Consider the following 21,024-nt stretch of genomic DNA (forward strand, 5'->3'; position numbering starts at 1 on the left):
CTGGAAAGAATTGTGCAAAACTCAACTGTCAACACTAAAGGCACAATCTTTCAAAGATCCATCTAATTACTCGGATATGCAGATGATTTTGACATAATTGGAAGATCAAAGCGTGATGTCAGTGGAGCGTTTTTGAGTATTGCGACGGAAGCGAAGAAGATGGGTTTAGTGGTCAATGAGGGCAAGACCAGGTATATGCTGTCATCAAAAAAGGACACTGTAAGACGACGTCTTGGACAAAACGTCACCATGGACAGCTATAACTTTGAGGTAGTTAAGGACTTTGTCTACCTAGGCACCGCTATTAATGCAGACAACGACATCAGCGCTGAAATCAAACGAAGAATAACTCTTGCAAATCGCTGCTTCTTTGGACTTAGAAGGCAATTGAGAAGTAAAGTCCTCTCTCGAGCATGTAAAATCACCATCTATAAGACACTCATCATCCCGGTTCTCATTTATGGCGCTGAGGCCTGGACCCTGTCAAAGAAAGATGAGAGCGTCTTAGGATACTTCGAGAGAAAAATTCTTCGGGTGATTTTTGGTCCCGTACGCATAGATGGAGAATGGAGGAGAAGATATAACGACGAACTGTACAGCGACACTGACCTAGTTAGCAGAATTAAGGTTTAACGGCTTAGATGGCAAGTTCATGTAGAGCGGATGGACATCAACGCTCCAGCCCGGAAGGTCTTCGAATCCAATCCCGAGGGACGGCGCAGTAGAGGAAGACCGCAACTCAGGTAGCGCACTCAGGTGGGAGAGCACCTCAACCAACTTGGCGTGCGAAACTGGAGACAGCTAGCTAGGGACCGAGCTGGCTGGAGATGCATGTTGGTTGAGGCCCAGGTCCGCCCCGGACTGTAGCGCCACCTTAAGTAAGTTGTGTGCACTTGAAGTGATGAAAAACTCACTAGTTTTTGTTCGCAAGCCACCAACATTTTGATAGTAAATTTTAAGCTGTGACGGATTAAGGGAACGCGTTGAAGCACATGTTATGTTGTTGATTTTGGACGTTTATTACGCTCTTGTTTCTTTCGGCAACTTAACACAGTTTAGTTATAGTCGAATTTATATGAATTGAAAATCGTTAAAATCGAAATATAGAAAATGAAATTCATTTGATGAGAACACTAAGCTGTGAGTGAATTAACTTAATGTTTTACTTCCTTCGAAATTGATTTTCAAATATTAGGCGTGTACCATCAACTGAGCGCTCCGAGCGCTCAACTATTTTTTAAGTGAGACAAAAAATCTCAGCTGAGCACTGAGATTTTTTGCGGAGATTTCTGAGACAAAAAAATCATGGATTCATTTCTCAATTTGCTTGCTCACCCAAAACAGCTGTTCAGTTGTCATTTGTCTGGTGTGGCGTGTAATTTAAATAATTTTTAAAAAAAGAAATAAAATTTAAACATTTTTATAAATTAATTAACATGAGTGAAGAAGTTCAGCAAATGTGTGAGGTCGACGGGGTGCAATATCTTTTCATCGATACAGCCGAAAATATAGATGTATTGCGAACTGGTAACCATAACTTCTTTTTCCAAAAGTAACAAAGAATTATCAATAGAAAAAAATAATAAATTCACATCAAAAACTACAATTGACAACATATGTATTTGACAGCTTATGTTTATACGGAGATTCTTGTCCCACAAAACGATTCTGCCTCCGTCAATCTGACATTGAGCGCTCAGTTGATGGTACACGCCTATTGAATCACAATTGTTAAAAAACAACTGGTATAAAATGTCCAAAATAATGAAGTTTTGTCAGTCTTTCATTCGGGTTATTCGTTGGGAGATTTAAAATTCGATATTTAAAAAAAAAATATTTTTTTATCAACACTTTTAAAGAATAGACTGCGTTACCATATTGCTGAAAATACTTCTGAAAACTGATTTAAAGCAAAATATGCTTTTATTCAGTTCGCTTAGCAGTTTTAGACAAATCTATTCACTAATTTTGTCAAACAATAAATATAGCCTCCTGAGGCCCTTTAACTTTAAAACTAGGCAAACTTTTGCCATAAAACAAAAATAACAACAACTTTTAACAATAAATATATTTTTATATATTATGTAGCTATGGGTATTTCTTAAATAAAGAACATAAATTACAATAAAAGGATTGAATCTATTGTAAATGTATAGTTTCGTTTGTTGCAAGTGTCTTAGGCGAAATATATAGTTAACATTTAAATAATATTAAAATATTAAGCATTATGTGAATCAGTGTTTAAGGACATGCAAGTTGTTTTCTTTTTCTTTTTTTTTTGTTTGGTTTCTTTTGAAATTATGTAATACAATTAGAAATATCAGTTGTTAGACCAATCACGAATGCAACTTTTGGTGCTGCTGTTGCTGCTACAGATGCTGCTGCTAGTGGTGTTTCTTTTAAAGTGGTATTAGCTTCTTTGCTTTGATCAGGCATCACCTTAAAATTGAATATATATTTCATAAAATGATATATAAAAGTTAAAAAGAAGAAGCTGGATAATGAATCAAGTAGGACACAAAATAGAACCTTGCTTATTTCGTGTCGACCAGTCTTGACTCAATTATCCGAATCTCAAAAAGTTGTCTTTAATTTGTGGTTAATATTTACCCTGTCAGCAACATGTTTATAAATGAGGCCATCTGGTCCTATGTAGCAGGTAGAGAATCCATCGTACCACCTTTTAAAATTAATTTAAAAAATATTTTAGACAATTTTCAAGTATAAATTATTGTACTCATCCAAATAGGTACATATATCAATTTTCTATATACATACGTAATGTATACAAATCAACTAGAATTATGTAAAATCGATGAACTTACGCTTCTTGCTGGTCTAAAATTTCCTTAAATTTCCAAAGTTTGACCTTCCAAAATTGAAACATCACCTTAAAATAAATATTGCGGATTATTTGGCAGCTCAAAATATTTTTACAAAACTACAGAACTCACCTTTAAACCCGATATACCTCTAACACTCCATCGTATTCTGATTGAGAAATCTTCTGGGTGTTTTGTGATTTTAAGAACATCAAATTTAACATAAGCGTATTTCAAATGACCAACTGTTCGTAGCAAGGCAACTTGCTTCACATAATGATATAAACCTCTGAAATATGACAAAATATGACTTTATAATTCCTTTTCTTTTGTAAGAATTGTAGAGACTAGTTTATTTACACCGTGTGCTTTCCTTTGATGTTATTCTCGAAAATCAAATTTGGACTATAAATCGAATAGTCCATTGGCTGAATAAACAATTTTGGTAGGGTTTCACGCAGTACATTGAAGACATGATCTAATTGCTCTAAGGTTGGTTTATTTGGATCATTTGTGGGCTCTGGAGAGTTCTTAACTAGCTTACTCCTCTGTAGAAATTATGGAATTAGGATCTTGTATTTGTGACAACATTTTAAGTACCTCGAAAACGTCCCTTGACCGTTTTTCTGTAACTTGTCTTTGAGCTAGTTCAGTTCCAAAATTGACTAGTGAGTTCACCCTAGTTGCAAAAGGTGTGTTTGTTGGCTAAAAACACAATGGTCAAGGGTTTATTATTAGAAAAACAAGCTTTGTCAAAAAGAGGTACACTCGTTTTCTATTTTTGTTATGTAATCGACAATGTTAGCTTATTTTTACATTTGAACATATCTTTAACAAAAATTGCGACACTAAACTAAATCATAATCCATTGTGTACTTACATCAGCTCCATCATGTAGGTACCTTCTTCCTTCGATGTCAGGGCAATTGGTTATTGGATGGAGAATTATTTTTCTCTGTCGAAGAAATGTATTGCTGAATGATACCAATCGCAATGTTGATACATTTCGAAGGAGGTTGGTCATCTTTTCGAGATTTTCAAACTAGTTTATTTAGCTGTCGGCAATTGTGAAATTGAAAATTTTTAACTTCCAATTTATTTTATTTTCGAGGAGAGAACTAGTGGAATGCTACACAGGAAAAAAAAACTCAAAATAATTTTGACATTTCCCATGTGGGTTATTTGCCGGGGGACATACAAAAATAATAGATTCGAAAAATGTTCCATTTTCAGAAGGTTTTTGTTATGACAGATTGTGAGCTCAATTCGCCGTAAATTTGTCAGCTAATCAGTACTAGTGTTGAGTTGGGAAAGGAATTTTTGAAGTGGACATTTTTTATTGGATCTAATGTAGTTTTCTGACGATTTTAAAAAATTGGTGGGAAATATATATTCCAAAATATTATGGGTATATTTTAAATGATATTCATTTCAACAAATAAAAAATAAGGTCTGTTAAAAGAAAACTACTTCGCATGTTTAGGATACGAAAATGATTAATGTCAAATTTGACGTTTAAATTTATTAATGCGTGACCAAGTGCATTGTTTTGGAATCGGATTTGAATTTTTTAAACAAATTTTTCATTTCGGAAACAAAGTTGTCATTTTTTAGAAGGAAACACTTTCAGAAAAGTTCATCGTGTCTCCGATTACCAAATAAGAAAAACATAAAACTTATGGGGTTTTAAATGGGTAAAATAAATCAATTTATTCTTGATCTAGATTTGTAAAAACACATTAGACACATAGACTTAACCGAGCTTAAGCCAGCTTAATTGAACGAACCAATACGCAGCCTTAAGGCCTTACTATAATAGACTTAACCGAGCCTAAGCCAGCTTAAGGGAACGAACCAATACGCAGCCTTATATGTCTCTAAACATAATACATGTTTTGCTCAGTTTCGTTAAATTTCGCTAACTTTTGCGCAACTACGCAACAACCATTTAAATGGCTCAAACAAATGTCAAATTTGAAACACATTTCAACCCTTAAGTTACTTGTATCACTTATGGTTACTTTTCGTTCGGTTTTGACATTAGCTTACTTTCGGTTAAGTCTATTATAGTTGGCCTTAAACAGATTTATCTCTCTTTGCACCAATACTAATAGAATTTTTAAAAATGTTTAGCTGGGAATTTGACAACTTTACTGCACTCGTTAACCAGTACACGAAGTTACATTAATGCAATGACAACAAAAAACAATTCCAATTGTGTTCCATGTGCTACGAAAAAAAAATCAATTTTTTAAGGAAATTTGAATTTACTTTTGGAAAACCCCATAAAATTTAACTGCCATTTGTATTTTAAATCAAAATGCAATCAATTTATTTTATGAAATGGAACGCAAAAAAGTTAAGATTCATCTTTCTGACAAATAAGAGCTATATAAATCGAAATGGGTTCAATTTTAACTAAATTTTGTAAAGGTGCTAATCAATCGGAATCGAATAATTAACTTTATTAATTAAAGTTTCAAGTTCTTTGTTGTTTTGTAAAAAAAAATTGGTTTACAGCCACATTTTAGAAGGATCCTAGTTGGATAAATAGATTTTGTTTACCAATGGAAAAACCTATAAGTTGAAGAATCGAAAACGGCGAGTTTTAATATTGATTCGCTTAGTAAGGTATTGTATTTTGTAAGTAAGCAATTGTTTAATAAATTACTCAAATAACGACTCTCAACCATTCCTGTGTGCGTGTAACTGCTGGAACACAATAGTGACGGAGCTGGAGCCGGAATCGTAACCGGAATACCTGTCAAAATATTAAAAGTCCGCAGATGCAGATGCACGAACACAACGCGACGGAGTCGGAAGAGTTCATCAACTTGTAACTTTGACGTACGACACTTTTGACGTCTATCATTTTTAGCACATTAAATTTGATTTCGTGGTTTGTGTTTGTGCATTAAATTAATTGGGCATTGCGGTCCTTTGAATAAATAAAGAAAAGTTAAATTAAATCAAATAAAAGTTAAATTAAAGAATACAAAATGGATGAATCGGAAAAAATATCCAAGCGGTCAGTGACAGGGACGTCTTATGGAATTTGGAAAACAGACACTACAAAAACAATATAATCAAAGCAAAGGAATGGGAAGCAATTGCCCGACAATGCAATATGCCAAGTGTATTTTATGTGATGTTGTTTTTTATTTTAATTTTTTTAATTAATGTTTTTTTTAGTGGAATTCATTAAAAAGTCGTACGATGCATTAAGTACTATTCACATGAGCACGACCAACGACCAACGAATGAACGAATATTCGTCGATTTTGACGTTTCTTTCACATGGGAGTTTTTAATTCGTCGCGAATGAAGCCACAGCCGAACATTATTCACCACCGAAACCAAAACAAGAGTGATTTTTTAGGTTAAGTACGCGCGATTATTTTATTCGTTGCGAGTGTGGATTATGTGGAACGCGAATAAAGTTTGACAGTTCGTATCAACTATAATTTTTTTCGCGACGAATAAATTTGTTTTCTTAAATTTATTAATATATTATAATGAAAAGTAAAAGTATGTATCATAAATCAAATGGAAACTATATTGCTATCGTTTTGTTAAGAATTTGTGTGGAAATATGTCTTCAAACGTATATAAACTCACATTTTGTAATTCATTCGTCGTTCGTTGGTCGCGCTCATGTGAATACTCCTTTATGTGCGTACTTTCTGTTAACGTACGACAAGCTGTGACAGCTATCCCGACTCCGGCTGCGGCCCCGATTTTTACATTGTGTTCAAGCAGTAATGTTGTCAGGGATGGAGGGGACTACAATTTCAACCCGAATTCGGAGGGGCTAATTTCAAAAGACACTTTTCATGATAAGAATATCTCATGTCAATTCCCCGCAAGAGGCAGTACCCATGAAAAAAATCTTCTTTTTTTAAGGTTGCAAAAGCAGGGATTGAACCCAAGACCTCTGGCATGATATATATTACAAATCTTTATCTTCTACATACAGTTTAAATCATTAAAGTAACGCACATTGTTTATGGGTCATCTGAAGTTTTGAAAAACCTGGAATGTAATTCTTTGCGCTGTTTCCGAATCCAAACATTCTCAAACTCAAAAATATTTGTATAATTTTTTTAGTTTATTATAGATCAAAAATTGCCGTCTTTCTGTTAAAAAGCGTCTTAGCATAAATTCTCCGGCGTTTTTTTTTAAAGGTAATGTATGACAGGTGAAGAATTAAAATAAGTAAGATACTAAACATTTTAAACGAAGTAAGAGATTGTAGATTTGGAAAATTATAAGGAATTTTATTGCAAATTAACATAGCCTCAAAAAGCCCAATAAAAGTTTTTTTTTTATTATAAAGGTTTTATCTGAAACCTTTCAATCACTTGATAGATTGATTTTAAAGTCGTATTCGAACTAAAACCATTAAAAACCTTAGAAAAAGTATATAAACAAACCTTGTTGACCAGTTTAATTTTGGTCAATTTTATTCGATTTTATACAAAGTAACTAGTTATCTAGTAAATACCAATACTCAAAAATAAAATCCGAAGCCAAAACTGCATTTAATTGAATTTTCAACTCTATACAAAATTTGAAGTAATTATTATTTTTAGGGGAAGATTTTAAAGTTAAAAACGTCAATTAAGTAATTAAGTAAGTAACGAATTCATTTATTAATTTAATAATTGTTTAAGTTTTAATTTATACATGAATTTTAAAACTATGGCCGTCAGCCTGGTTGACAGATTTATAATTCTCAGGTGAACCTGAACTAAAGTTTAGATTTGAAGTTCAACTCCTCTAGTTTCACAGTGTGCTCTGAACTTCAGTTCAATTGAAAGAAGTTTAATTAAATTGTATAAAAGAGTTTGGTAGCATTGTAAGTCAGGTGACGTAATGTAAGCAATACGTAGCTGTTCATCGTTTTTTCTTTCTCTCTCTGAAGCAAAGAACTCGTGAAACAGCAATAGATATTTTGTGTTTTGTTGACAATCGGGGAAAATTTGTATTGTTTTAAAGTACCGTTGTGAGTTGTGATTTCTGTGAGCTTAAACGAAAAAATAAAAATGCAATTGAAATGATTTCTTTTGAATTGAATGCGTTTTTCTTTTCTCACATTCGCAACTTAAATAAAGTTTTCCTTATCACTTATATCTTCAATATAACTTTTCGAACTCGACATTTTAAAATAACAATATACTTTTTATTAATATTTAATGAAAATAGGATAAATCACAATCATAAATTAATTCAATATTTAATATGAAATGTGGCTTAAATATTAACCCTGCAGTCGTCGCGCACCAAAATGTTACCCCAGTCGTCGCGTGGATTACATATGTAATCCATTTTAAAATTAGAATAAAACTAAAATGATTTAATTTTTTCAAATTTATTTTGGCTTTAAAATATAATTACATGTTATATTAAGTAAAGTTAACTAACTGTTCTAACTATTTAACTGTAAGTACTTAAAGAGACGAAAAATCCCCACCACTTGTTTCTTAGGAATACTCCATTTTGTATGAGTGGATTACAATAGTAATCCGCGCGACGACTGCAGGGTTAAGCATATACTTATAAAATGGAAGCAGTCCTCTTTTCCCTTAAGGTTGCATATTGAACAGAACTGATCAAAGTTCCCGTTATAAGGGCATCCGTTTAGGCTGAGTAGTTCACATCTTGCTTTTAAAATGAAAGAAATCTCTCGGTATGTTAAGGTATCGTTAAAGTAGTAGTTAGAGTATAACAATCAAATCAAACAAATGTTTCTCGAGTCAAGTCCTCATTCTTTCTAATTATACGGTACACCTGTTCCTTTAAGTTGTTGGGGCTATGAAAGTCAATATGAAGTGTTTCACAACAAGCAGTACCTAAGTTTTCCAACTTAACAGTCAACCAGTCTTTATTGCTCAACGTATAAGATCATTTTTTTGTCATCTATGAGTCGTCATGCTATAAAGTCTTAATAATAAAATCAGACTGCGCTTTAAGGGTACTTGTAAGAAGTTTTGGTAATTCTGTTTTCAAGTAGATTGCATAGTTTAATGTGTTTCGAGGTAAGTTGAAGAGTTTTTGTTAATAAATTTCTCTGGAACTGTTCAATTTGTTCATATTCATTTGCACCCCAGACTTGACACGCCTAACAGAGCGTAAACTTTACTACCGCTTCGTATATCGCATACTTGGTGGAAAGAATTATTCCACTATTATTAAACACTTTTCTCCATGTACAATTCAACAAGCTTCGTGAAGTGTTACCCTTTTCTCTTAGATGGTTGTTGAAGTTCAAATTGTGGGTAAGTTTTACGCCTAGATAATTTAATTTCATTGGTTACTTCTAATAAATTTCTATTGCAGTACCACTTTTTCACGTTTTGACTTCAGGAGAAAAGGGAGAACAGTAACGCGCTGAGAAGACATCCTTGCTGAACTCCAGTGGTTGTTTCAAACCAATTTGAATAAAAGAGTATCTTTTCTTATTACGTGCTTGTTAGGCTTTAACGATCGAAGAAAGTGTAAAAATCTGTTGTCTGTTGTAGAACAGTTCTTTCTAAAACCGGCTTGAAGATTTGAAAGAATACTTTTCCTCTTCACCCATTTTTCAAGTCTCTCCACAAATATTTTGGCTAATGCGTTCATAAATGATATGCCTCGATAGTTGTCATCAATATCAAAAGCGCCTTTTTTATGAATTGGGAAGATAACTGATTTTGTGAACGAGAAGGGAATTTCGGCTTTAGCCAAGATCTTGTTATAAAACTTTAACAAATAGTTAAAATATGAAGGAGTTGCGGTCTGGTAAAATTCGTAGGGAATCCAATCTTCACCTGGTGCCTTTCCATTTTTCGCTTTCTTCATTACTGCTTCTATTTCCTCAAGTGTTATGGCCGAATCTAAAGATTCGTCGAATATTGATGGGTGAGCGTAGGAAAACTGTAGGTTTGAGTCGCTGTGGAGAAGATGTTTGAAATGGATTGCAAGTGATTCAGCTATCGTTAATATTTTATTTTATTTAAATAACGAGAAATCTTCACGAACATGCGTTGTGTATATTTAGCCAGTTTTTAATCCTAATATTGATTGCTTGTCGAGAATGAATAGTGCTTTGCTCTTACATTTCATCCTTCTGCTCTCTAAAATCAATTGAGAAAATTGTCGGATATGTTAGAAACATATGTAAACTGCCCACTTGTTCCAGAGCCAAACAAAAATTAATTATTAATGATTTGGAAGAAACATTTCCTTTTGTTTCAATTGAACAGAATAAACTCAGAATTGCATAATCGTGGAATGTGTTAACAAAATTTGATTTTGACTACAATTTCTTCTTTCGTTACTTTGTTTTGTGATATCATTTTTATTAGCAATTAATCATTGGCAAAAAGTAAATACTAAATTAAAAAAAAATTAAATATAGAAAATAATAATGTTCCAGCATTTTGTTGTTGTTCGAACAGGAGAGTATATTTTTGTCCACCAGTGGATATGCATGTGTTCATTTATATTTCATCCAACTCAGAATCTTCAGGTGGGAAATCTCCAATCTCCACACCCGAGGGAACAACAAAGCCACCATAGTTCGCTTCACATTCGAAATAGCGTTTGCCATCAACCCTAAAGAAACATAAATTGTATTAATGATTGTTTTTTTTTTTTAAATTGTTTGTCTTCAAACTTACGATCCATCATTCTTGCCCAAAGGTTCATCATATTTGACTCCAATGAAAACTCCCTTTTTGCCTTCAATCTCACCCTTGTACATAACTGTTCCTAGGCGAGTTGGGTTTCCTTTTACTTGTACCTTTTTATTTGTAAGTGTCTTATTACTGGATAGTCCAAAGATTACAATATTTTACCCACCTTGCATCTGGATCCAACTGTTATGAGATCAGCTCTGCGTTGCTCCTCTTCAGCAGCTTGTTTACGCTTTTCCTCTATTTGTTTCATCTCTTCCTCATTGTACTTGCCAAGACGATTCTTTTTCAGAAAACTTCGCACTGAATCTTGCTTTTGTTCGTACTGAGTGTCGGTCAATTCGAATTTTTCCACCTCATCGGCAAGTATTAGGAAGCTATCTATAACATGCAAACGCATACCCTCTTCAATGGGATACGAACCAAGAAGAGAGTTATTATTGTCGATTTTGCATATGAGACGATCGCCATTGTAGAGCTCAATTTGCATGGTTGAGGCACTGCCTCCGGTTACAATTTCCAGTTTTTCCTACAGAAGCATTGGTATGAAATACTCAATCAATACACTTTTACATTGTTTCTAATTGAAATTAATATTTTTATTTAACTATACTAAGTCACAAGGTCCACAAGGATTATGAATCTTATAACTTATAACCAGGTGGTAGGTACTTACTTTGAGCTCAGCAATTGTTAAACTTTTTGGAAATTTCTTTTCAAAGGCAATGCCATCGGTTTTGGAATTGGAAACATTAACTTTAACAAAGTCTGATGCTGATGGTATTACAATTGAGGAGGACATTTTGTTTTGTTAAATTAATACAAAACTGTGGAATGTGAATACAGTTTGCAAATCCTTCGAGCACGGCCGGCAAAATCAAATGATTTTGATTTTTTACTTTTCTTTTTTGTTTACTGCAGACAACAGACGGTCGATGACATGCTAGATGACTCATTTCCAAAATAAGTGCAAGAAGGCGAATGGGAATTTATTGATCCCGAAAAATATTGTTCGCCTTAGATTTAAAAAATTCAGTTGAAAACATTTTTTTAAACTTGACAGTTCGTCGATGGTTGCTTTGAATATTAATAAAAAATATCATTTCAGTTTGTATATTCTAAAAATGTGTTTGTGCAACAAATTATTGTATATTAAAAAACTAAAATATTGTAAAATATGTCGTTTATTCCCTTTTTATTATTACAAAATTTTTACTTGAGATATTTGTTTTTATAAAAAATTACAATAGGGTTTTGTATCTGGAAATCAAATCATTTTTTGTCTAAGATTTTCGCTGGCCTTAACTCGAATCCGACAAGTTTTTGAGATATGAATATAATATAAAATATAAGTAAATTCAAACCAACGTTATGCTTTTGAGTAAAAAAATTTTTTCAAACTTAATAATTTTCAATAATCCGGTTAAATGTTTTTGTTATCTTTGCTTTTCAAAAAATTCTCATTAGTTGTAAGCCTTCAGTAGACTATTATAAATCTCAAAACAACACCGCTTAAATTGGTTTTAACAGAGAAATGCAAAACGGTATGATTTCGTCCTTATAGCGAATTCGTAGTTTAAACTATTTATCTAAAATAGGAGTTTAGACTCAGAATTGGCACCAAATGTTAATTTTAAAAGGTATTTTTCAAAACCAGAAACAGAACAACTTCATGCCGAGTGAAATAAGGGCTCAATTCATAACCAATAAAAATGTTGTAAACTAAGGGACTTGTATAAATTAAAGTCACAGTTAAGCAATTTGGAACATAATTAAAATCAACTTCTAAAAATTAGATCTCATCGTATTAAAAAAATAGAATTTATAGTGTTCTATTTCGTAATGAGAATTCGGATCAATTTGTTGTAAATTCTGGCGTCCCTCAGGGAAGCCATTTAGGTCCAATTTTATTCATGTATTTATTGATTGACTTTGTTTTAATCATACAAAATTCGACTTGTTAATGGGCGGTGTGAATAAAAACGAGTAGGACAAGTAAATACTTGAACATATCAAAACTACAAGTAAACGCCAAAATTGAAGTGAATAAAACAAGTATTTACTCTTACTCGCGAGTAAATACTTGAAAGGCTAGTAAAACCCGGAAAAATGCCAATTTTGGTGTGAATAAACGCAAGTAAATACTTCTGTAGCAAGTAAATATTCGTCTACTCGCAAGTCAACCCGACCCCAGACTTGCAGTCGTACTTGTACACGAAAGATGGCTCAGTTTAGGCGAAAACAGAACGTTAGGCGAAAACAGAACAAGTCACAACAGTAAATGATGCGTAGTCTGTGTGGCGCTACAAGTATTTACTTGCCTTTTTTGTGAATTCAGTTGTCTCGCGAGTAAATACTTGCTAGTAAACCCTCGGTTTGACGAGTACACGGTCACAAGTAAACTCGACGCTTTATTCACATCGGTTTACTTGGAGTTTAAATACTCGTTACACTTTACTTGTAAGTAAATACTCGTCATACTCGTTTTTATTCACACCGCCCAATATTTGGGGAATGCTGCAATAATAATTGTCTTGCTTTGAATGTTTACAAGTCTAAAACCGTGAGTTTTATACTCAAAAAAGTTCCCTTCGATTTTAGTTACAAAGTCTCTGTGTTTCCTGATTTAGGTGTTATTGTTGATTCCATGTTGACTTTTAAGGAACATTTTAAATACATAGTTAAGAAAGCTAATGGGATCCTAAAATGTATAAAGAAATTCGGGCGCGATTTCAGTGACCCTTACGTTCTAAGCTTCATATGTAAGACCAATACTTGAATATAGCCCTCTGCAAATGACCAACTAGGAGAAAAAATAAGCGAAATTGTTAGATTTTCTGCTTCCCGTTTAAGTAGTCCCAAGCAGCTGCATCCCAGAAATAAATGATTTGATTCCGAATATATGAGGCTCAGAAAAAAATCATTAGCTTTCCTTAAGTTGTTTAGAAGATTCAATTTAGACCATTTTAAGTCTGCATATCAGGAAGCTAACAAAATATACAAACAGGTCTGTGAGGCTAAAATGTTAAATTACACACTTAATTTAGCAATCAACTTAGAAAGGTGTAAGGATTCAAAGAAGTTTCGGTATAATGTAAGTTAGTTGGGTGGAAACAATCGTATGTCTTCAAGTGTATTACAAGCTGGCATCCCATTTCCGATCCTTGTTGACATGTCTAGATGACTTGCAATCTTTTCATTACGCTTGCCCCAACACAGTCGATAATTTGCTTGATTCTGTAATAGTCCTTGATGAACTGGAACTTGATCTTTTTAACATGAAAAATAATAAGTCCCCAGGAATTGATGGCATTCCTGTTGAATTTCTGAAAAACTCATCTTTAGAATACAAGCAATATCTACTTTCTTTTTACAACAACTTGTACAATTCGGCTTGAATTCCCTCGAGTTTTAATAAAGCTGTTTTATATTTAAGAAAGGTGATGCTAGCTTACCTGAGAATTACAGAGGTATTTCAATATTAAATTCCATCAGAAAAGTATTTGGTAGAATCCTATATAAAAGACTTATCAATTGGGTAGAATCAAACAATGGCTTAAGTATGTTTCAAGCTGGTTTTCGTGAGGGCTTTTTAGCGGTTGTTAAGAAAAATGAAAGTGGCATCACTGAACTTGAAGACAAACGAAATACAGAAAACAAGAAAGAACATTTAAAGAAGAGAGACAACTAAAATCCTACCGGTCTACTACTCAGCGTATATCAGAAGATGAGAATAAGAAAACATGAAATAACGCGCACTTTTGAATTAGATCTCGATGGAATAAGATTAACTAAAATTTTTTGAGTATTACCATTACTATCAGTTATCAATAAAATACATTTTACTACAAAATTAGTTTGTTCTTTAATCAATTCAGAAGTCTTTACAGTAATTCAAAAATTTTTAACATTTCTCAAAAAATTTTATAAATTGAACAATGTCAAAGTCGGCAAGCACCGTGGTGGGCTCAAAATGTCCCATTTGTGATCAGCCTTATACAGAAGAAAGGATGGTTGAATGCACACAGTGCAAAAAATGGATTCACTACGATTGTGCTAAAGTGAGTGATGAGGTGGCGAGCATCGATGATTGGAAATGCACTCTATGCAAACCCAAACCAGCATCCAATGCATCAACAAAGCCACGATCCAACAGAAGCAAGTTAAAATTGCAACTCTTGGATCAGGAGGAATTGCTCCTTAAGCAACAACAGGAACTGCTAGCAAAACGACGGGCTCTTTTGGACGAAATGTCAGACGACGATATTGAACAGGCTGCTGGACAGAAAGAACCACCAAATAAGCGAAATATCCCTGTCAAAAAGAGTCCCATCGAACTGCTGGCTGTTTCGAAAGTAGAAGAGAAAGAATCATCCTATACAATATCTTCCCAACAAGTATCCGCACGACAGGTAGTAGCTAAGGAGTTGCCAATATTCACTGGTAGGCCAGGCGAATGGCCAGTTTTCATAAGTACGTTTCAACAGACAACAGCAATGTGTGGCTTCACCAAGAACGAAAATTTAATGCGCTTGCAACGATGCTTACGCGGTAAGGCTCGAGATGTCGTCGAGGCATTGCTGACGCTACCAGAATGCGTCCCTGAAATCATCGAAACCCTTAGACAATACTTTGGAAGGCCAGAAATCATAATGAAACATTATATGGAAAAAATTCAAAAAATGCCATCGCCGAAAATTGAACGCATCGAATCCATTATTGAGTTTTCTGTTGCCGTAAGAAATTAATGCGCTACAATGGAGCAGGCACAGCTTCAGAATTACATGCGAAATCCTAATATGATGACCGAACTCGTAGACAGATTGCCACCCACCTTGCAATTGAATTGGGCTACTCACAAACGAACTGAAATAGAAGCAGATAGCATTTGCGTGCTTGGTGATTGGCTAAAAGATTTAGCTGCCGAAATTTGTGATGCGAAGCCGTCTATGTCCTGGTTCACTGTAAGAGAGCTACAGCACAAAACAAGAAATAAGAAAGAAGAACTTTATATCCATAACGACAACATGCCAAAAAAGGCAACAAACAAAAATGTGCCACAAAACACACCAAGGAAATGCCCAGTTTGCCAAGACAATTGTAGATCTGCCGATGTCTGCAAACAGTTCCTTGAATTTGACGTCGACACCAGATGGGATTTGGTTAAAAAATCAAATTTATGCAGACAATGCTTGAAAAGGCATCCGTTTAGGTGTTGGTCACCAATCACCTGCTCTGCTCTGAATTGCAATAAGAAACATCATACTCTTTTGCACAATCCCAACTGGCAACCAAGCTATAACGCCAACAACAATACAAATGAAAACGATTTCCACATGATTCATTCCGAATTAACTCCGATACGCTTCCGAATTGTGCCAGTACTCTTGTCTCATAATGGTATTCAGCTACAGACATTCGCTTTCCTGGACGAAGGATCATCCAGCACTCTATTAAATGACAGTCTCGCAAATCAACTTGGACTTCTGGGCGACAACTTGCCATTATGCTTGAAGTGGAGTGGGACCATGTCCAGACAGGAACCATGTTCCAGGGTGGTCAGTGTCAACATATCTGGCATATTTAAGAATGCGAAAACTCATACCATGACAAACGTGCGAACGGTCCGAGCACTAGATCTACCAAGGCAATCTTTGAATTACGAAGGCTTGGCTGACACATATCCTCATTTGAAAAATTTGCCTGTGCAGTCATACGTCGATGCAAATCCTGGTATTTTAATTGGTCTTCGAAACTGGCATGTCGCTGTCCCATTATAAATTCTCGAAGCAAATGAGAACGATCCAATTGCTGCGAAGTGTCGGCTTGGCTGGACAGTGTTTTCATTGGTTGGTAAACCTGAAAACCAGAATTCAGAATCGAATTTCCAAATGTGCGAGTGTCAAGAAGCGACTGATATGAAGTTGCATGAGATGGTGAAAGAATTCATATCTGTTGACGGCTTGGGAGTGGTAGAACCAAGAGACTTTGAAGGCACTCAAGAACAATTTCGCGCGAAGAGCATATTGAACCAAACCACAAATAAAGTTGAGAATCAAAATCGTTATGAAACTGGTCTTCTGTGGAAGTATGAGAACTTCAGATTGCCAGATAGCCGTCCAATGGCATTGCAAAGAATGAAGTGTCTGGAGAGACGTCTCGATGGTGATCCTGATCTGAAAGACAACGTGCATCGACAAATCAACGAATACGAAGTGAAGGGTTACATCCGAAAGCTGTCACAAGAAGAATTGAACCAACATCACGACAGAGTCTGGTATCTACCGATTTTCCCGGTGCGAAATCCAAACAACCCGGAGAAAGTTCGACTGGTGTGGGACGCGGCCGCGAAGGTGGAAGGAGTTTCGCTTAATACGCTATTGATGAAAGGAATCGACTGGAACGCATCGCTCCTGGGTGTCCTCATACGAAGCCGACAAAACAAGGTATGTATCTTTGGTGATATTAAAGAAATGTTCCACCAGGTACAAATTCCTGCGAAAGACCAACAAGTACTACGGTTTCTTTGGAGAAGTAACACTAATGAAGAACCGGACACTTACGTGATGCAAGTGATGACTTTCGGCGCGACTTGCTCTCCCAGCTGCGCACAGTATATAAAAAACTGCAATGCTTTGAAATATGAAGAAGAGTTTCCGAAGGCTGTTAAAAGCATTTTAGAAAGCCATTACGTGGACGATTTCTTGGAAAGTGTTGACACCGAAATGGAAGCAATTCAGCTGGCAAGAGACGTCACAACTGTTCATGCGAAAGCCGGTTTTGAAATCAGAAACTGGAAATCTAATTCCTTGACTGTCATGAAAGCTCTTAATGCACAGCCTACTGATGATTATTCTGATTTAAACCCGAGTGTCGATCCTGCGTTAGAAAAGGTTCTAGGAATGTGGTGGTCTCAGCGAAGTGATGAATATACATTCTCTCTATGATTCAACAAGGGGAACCAACAAGTACTGAACGGTGAACACCGACCAACGAAAAGAGACATTCTGCGAATCCTCATGTCCATATATGATCCGCCTGGGCTGATAGCTCATTTTTTGGTTTATCTCAAGATCTTGTTGCAAGACATATGGCGTAGTCGTGTTGATTGGGATGTTCCGGTAAATGATGACCACTTTGAATCATGGAAGATATGGCTGAAGGTTCTTCCTCAAGTTGAAAGGTGTCGCATTCCAAGATGTCTATTGAAGAATTTACCAAACTGGCTTGGAACAACTGTGCAATTACACGTTTTCATGGACGCAAGTGAACAAGCATGTGCCACTGTAGCGTACATCAGAATTAGTTCAGAAAATCACATCGAATGTTCGCTATTAGGGGCGAAGACAAAGGTCGCACCGATTAAGCTCCGCTCGGTTCCAAGATTGGAACTGGATGCTGCAGTTATGGGATGCAGATTTGCCAAAAAGCTCACCGATGAAATGTCCATAACAGTGAACAAAATATTCTTTTGGAGCGATTCGAAGACAGTACTAAGTTGGATAAATGGAAATCCCCATCGCTATAACAAGTTCGTAGCGTTCCGAGTAGCCGAAGTACAAGACAACGACCAAGGTGGAAGCTGGCGGTACATTCAATCAAAATTCAATGTTGCCGATGACGCCACTAAGTGGACAAGACCACCAACGCTGGACCCTTCCGAACGATGGTTTCAAGGCCCAAGTTTTTTGATGGACATAGAAGCCAACTGGCCAAAGAACATACCAACAACAAATGGAACTGGCGAAGAACTTGTATGCATTCATCAAGCACTTCAACCGTGGATCAACATAAGTCGTTTTTCAAGCTGGCAAATACTTTTGAGAACTACAGCGTACGTCTATCGATACTTAAATATCAAACTTAAATTACAACCGGACATACCTAGTACTGGCATTTTATCTTGCGAAGAATTACGAAAGGCTGAAACTATTCTATTCCGTATTGCTCAGAGGGACGTTTATTCTGAAGAATTTTCATCACTCAAGAAACAAAACAAAATACCAAATAAACCAATTCGAGTTCCTGCTTCAAGCTCAATCAAGAGGCTCTCACCATATCTAGATGATGAACAACAACTACTTCGAGTAAAGGGAAGATTGGACGCGGCCCCATGTATCAACATCAACACAAAGAGACCAATCATATTGACGAGGGATCATGCGATTACGAAGCTACTGGTTCAACGAGTCCACGAAGACTTTCACCACGCCAATAACGAATGTGTAGTCAACCAATTGAGACAAAGGTACGTAATCCCTAAGTTAAGACAACAATTAAAGTGTGTTATCAAAGTGTGCCAATGGTGTAAGATCAATAAAGCAAAACCGAGCACACCTGAAATGGCCCCTCTTCCTCCAGCAAGATTATCGCTGTATTGTAATCCGTTCATGTTCACTGGAGTAGATTACTTTGGGCCCCTCATGGTAACAGTAGGACGACGTCAAGAAAAGAGGTGGGGTGTTTTATTTACCTGCCTCACTACTAGAGCCGTACACGTTGAGGTAGCCCACAAGTTAGATTCTGATAGCTTCATACTATGCTTCCAAGATTTTATACATAGAAGAGGGTCTCCACAAGAAATCTATTGCGATCGAGGAACCAATTTTGTTGGGGCAGAGAAGATGCTACGACGTGAACTTGAGGCAATAGATCCAAACATCATAGCGAAGCGATTCATCAGTCCGACAACAAAATGGGTCTTCAACCCACCAGCGTCGCCCCATATGGGAGGAGCGTGGGAACGTTTAGTTCGCTCATTCAAAAAAGCCTTATACTTTTCATTGCCAACAAAAACGCCGACTGACCAGCTGTTGAGAAGCTGCTTGGTAGCAGCTGAAGGTATGATTAACTCCAGGCCACTCACATATATGCCTTTGAACGATGAACTAGAAGAAGCCTTGACTCCAAACCATTTCTTGAGGCTGGATTCTGGAGGAGCCCAACCAATCGCACGAATCAACGATAGCCCTAAAACACTGCGATACAAATATCAATACAAGGAGCGATTTGCAAACAAATGCTGGGATCGATTCATACAAGAGTATGCACCTAAGTTGACTCTGAGAACAAAATGGTATAATCCGGTGGAACCATTGAAGATAGGCGACCTCGTCATCATCGTCGACAAAGACCTCCCTCGGAACAATTATCCAAAGGGAAAGGTGATCTCCGTTAAAGCTTCTTCCGATGGACAGGTACGCAGTGCAACGATTCAGACCATCCACGGAGTTTTTGAACGACCAACAGTAAAATTAGCGAAGCTGGAAATCGGTAGTAGTGATGTTTCAACAACTTCCCAACCGGGAATTGTCAAACTGGGGGGAACTGTTAAGAAAAATGAAAGTGGCATCACTGAACTTGAAGACAAACGAAATACAGAAAACAAGAAAGAACATTTAAAGAAGAGAGACAACTAAAATCCTACCGGTGTACTACTCAGCGTATATCAGAAGATGAGAATAAGAAAACATGAAATAACGCGCACTTTTGAATTAGATCTCCATGGAATAAGATTAACTAAAATTTTTTGAGTATTACCATTACTATCAGTTATCAATAAAATACATTTTACTACAAAAATTAGTTTGTTCTTTAATCAATTCAGAAGTCTTTACAGTAATTCAAAAATTTTTAACAGCGGTTGACCATATTATTGCTTTAACGAGTATTGCCAACAAATTTGTCCAAAAGAAAAAGAATATGTATGCTTGCTTTATCGATTTAAAAGCTGCATTTGATACCGTCAACCAACAAGCTCTCATTTACAAAATGGCCTCACTTGGTATATCTAGAAAACTTTTAAATATCTAAATCAAATTTGTATGTAATTAGTTTGGGATGGGGCCGAGGTTTCAAATTGGTTTCCAACGACTGCAGGTGTTCCCCAAGGATGTATCTTCAACCCAACCTTGTTTGCCCTCTACATTGATTATATTTCAGATAATTTACCCGGTGGAGTTTGTTTTTCTGATATTCGTATAAAAGTGCTTCTTTACGCGGATGACTTGGTTATGCTAACGGATAACCCATTTTCTCTCCAGCTACAAATCAATAGGGTCCAAACGTACTGCAATAACTGGAACCTTAAAATAAATTCAGAGAAAACAAAGATAATGGTATTTGAGGCACGGAGTTGTAGAAGGTTGAGAGAAGAAAGGTGGTTCCTTAACAACCAACCTGTTGAAATAGTACAGGAATTCAAATATCTATGAGTGTTGATGTGTGCTAACTGTAGCTTCAATAAACATGTTTAACGTAAGTGTAAAGAAGTTTAAGTAGCTCTTTACATAATGTGTCCAACTTTCTTCTCAAACAAGAACATAGACTTAGGATCTAAATACCTAGTTTTCCAAGCAACCATTTACTCTTGTTTGTCTTACGGTATTCAAGTTTTTGGTCACACCTATTTTGATGAATTTGAGTTGATACAACGCCACTTTTTCAAAAGAATATTTTCGGTTATCTAATTCGGAATTGCGCAGATTTGTATTAAAAATTTGAGACTGCATGCAGATTTTCTAACA

General features: G+C 35.7%; 3 protein-coding genes across 3 annotated transcripts; 1 reads left to right on the plus strand and 2 right to left on the minus strand.

Annotated features, from left to right (window-relative positions):
• Positions 1 to 2,050: 2,050 nt before the first annotated feature.
• Positions 2,051 to 4,003, minus strand: LOC129945860 (uncharacterized protein C6orf136 homolog). The gene is made up of 7 exons (XM_056055801.1): positions 3,703 to 4,003; positions 3,423 to 3,527; positions 3,183 to 3,370; positions 2,955 to 3,111; positions 2,826 to 2,890; positions 2,611 to 2,680; positions 2,051 to 2,439 (listed from the first exon to the last, which is right to left on the minus strand). The coding sequence occupies exons 1-7, from the start codon at positions 3,844 to 3,846 to the stop codon at positions 2,299 to 2,301; spliced, it is 870 nt and encodes a 289-aa protein (XP_055911776.1). The 5' UTR covers positions 3,847 to 4,003; the 3' UTR covers positions 2,051 to 2,298.
• Positions 4,004 to 10,029: 6,026 nt separating this feature from the next.
• On the minus strand, positions 10,030 to 11,454 carry LOC129945775 (tubulin-folding cofactor B). The gene is made up of 4 exons (XM_056055695.1): positions 11,175 to 11,454; positions 10,665 to 11,027; positions 10,484 to 10,605; positions 10,030 to 10,418 (listed from the first exon to the last, which is right to left on the minus strand). The coding sequence occupies exons 1-4, from the start codon at positions 11,298 to 11,300 to the stop codon at positions 10,304 to 10,306; spliced, it is 726 nt and encodes a 241-aa protein (XP_055911670.1). The 5' UTR covers positions 11,301 to 11,454; the 3' UTR covers positions 10,030 to 10,303.
• A 6,063-nt stretch (positions 11,455 to 17,517) lies between these two features.
• LOC129944802 (uncharacterized) lies at positions 17,518 to 19,917 on the plus strand. Its single transcript, XM_056054466.1, has one exon. The coding sequence runs from the start codon at positions 17,518 to 17,520 to the stop codon at positions 19,915 to 19,917; it is 2,400 nt and encodes a 799-aa protein (XP_055910441.1).
• The last annotated feature ends 1,107 nt before the right edge of the window (positions 19,918 to 21,024 follow it).

Source organism: Eupeodes corollae, chromosome 2 (assembly GCF_945859685.1).
Source record: "Eupeodes corollae chromosome 2, idEupCoro1.1, whole genome shotgun sequence".
In the NCBI taxonomy this organism is placed as follows: Eukaryota; Metazoa; Arthropoda; class Insecta; order Diptera; family Syrphidae; genus Eupeodes; species Eupeodes corollae.

What these genes read in the sequence shown, in the direction of transcription:
- LOC129944802 (XM_056054466.1), top strand. Translation starts at nt 17,518, where the DNA reads ATGTCCATATATGATCCGCCTGGGCTGATAGCTCATTTTTTGGTTTAT.
- LOC129945860 (XM_056055801.1), bottom strand. Translation starts at nt 3,846, where the DNA reads ATGACCAACCTCCTTCGAAATGTATCAACATTGCGATTGGTATCATTC. An exon ending in GGTCAAGGGACGTTTTCGAG is followed by an intron (nt 3,371 to 3,422) that starts GTACTTAAAATG and finishes TAATTTCTACAG; the next exon opens with AGGAGTAAGCTAGTTAAGAA. An exon ending in ATCAAAGGAAAGCACACGGT is followed by an intron (nt 3,112 to 3,182) that starts GTAAATAAACTA and finishes GTCATATTTCAG; the next exon opens with AGGTTTATATCATTATGTGA.
- LOC129945775 (XM_056055695.1), bottom strand. Translation starts at nt 11,300, where the DNA reads ATGTCCTCCTCAATTGTAATACCATCAGCATCAGACTTTGTTAAAGTT. An exon ending in TAACAATTGCTGAGCTCAAA is followed by an intron (nt 11,028 to 11,174) that starts GTAAGTACCTAC and finishes ATGCTTCTGTAG; the next exon opens with GAAAAACTGGAAATTGTAAC. An exon ending in CAGTTGGATCCAGATGCAAG is followed by an intron (nt 10,606 to 10,664) that starts GTGGGTAAAATA and finishes ACAAATAAAAAG; the next exon opens with GTACAAGTAAAAGGAAACCC.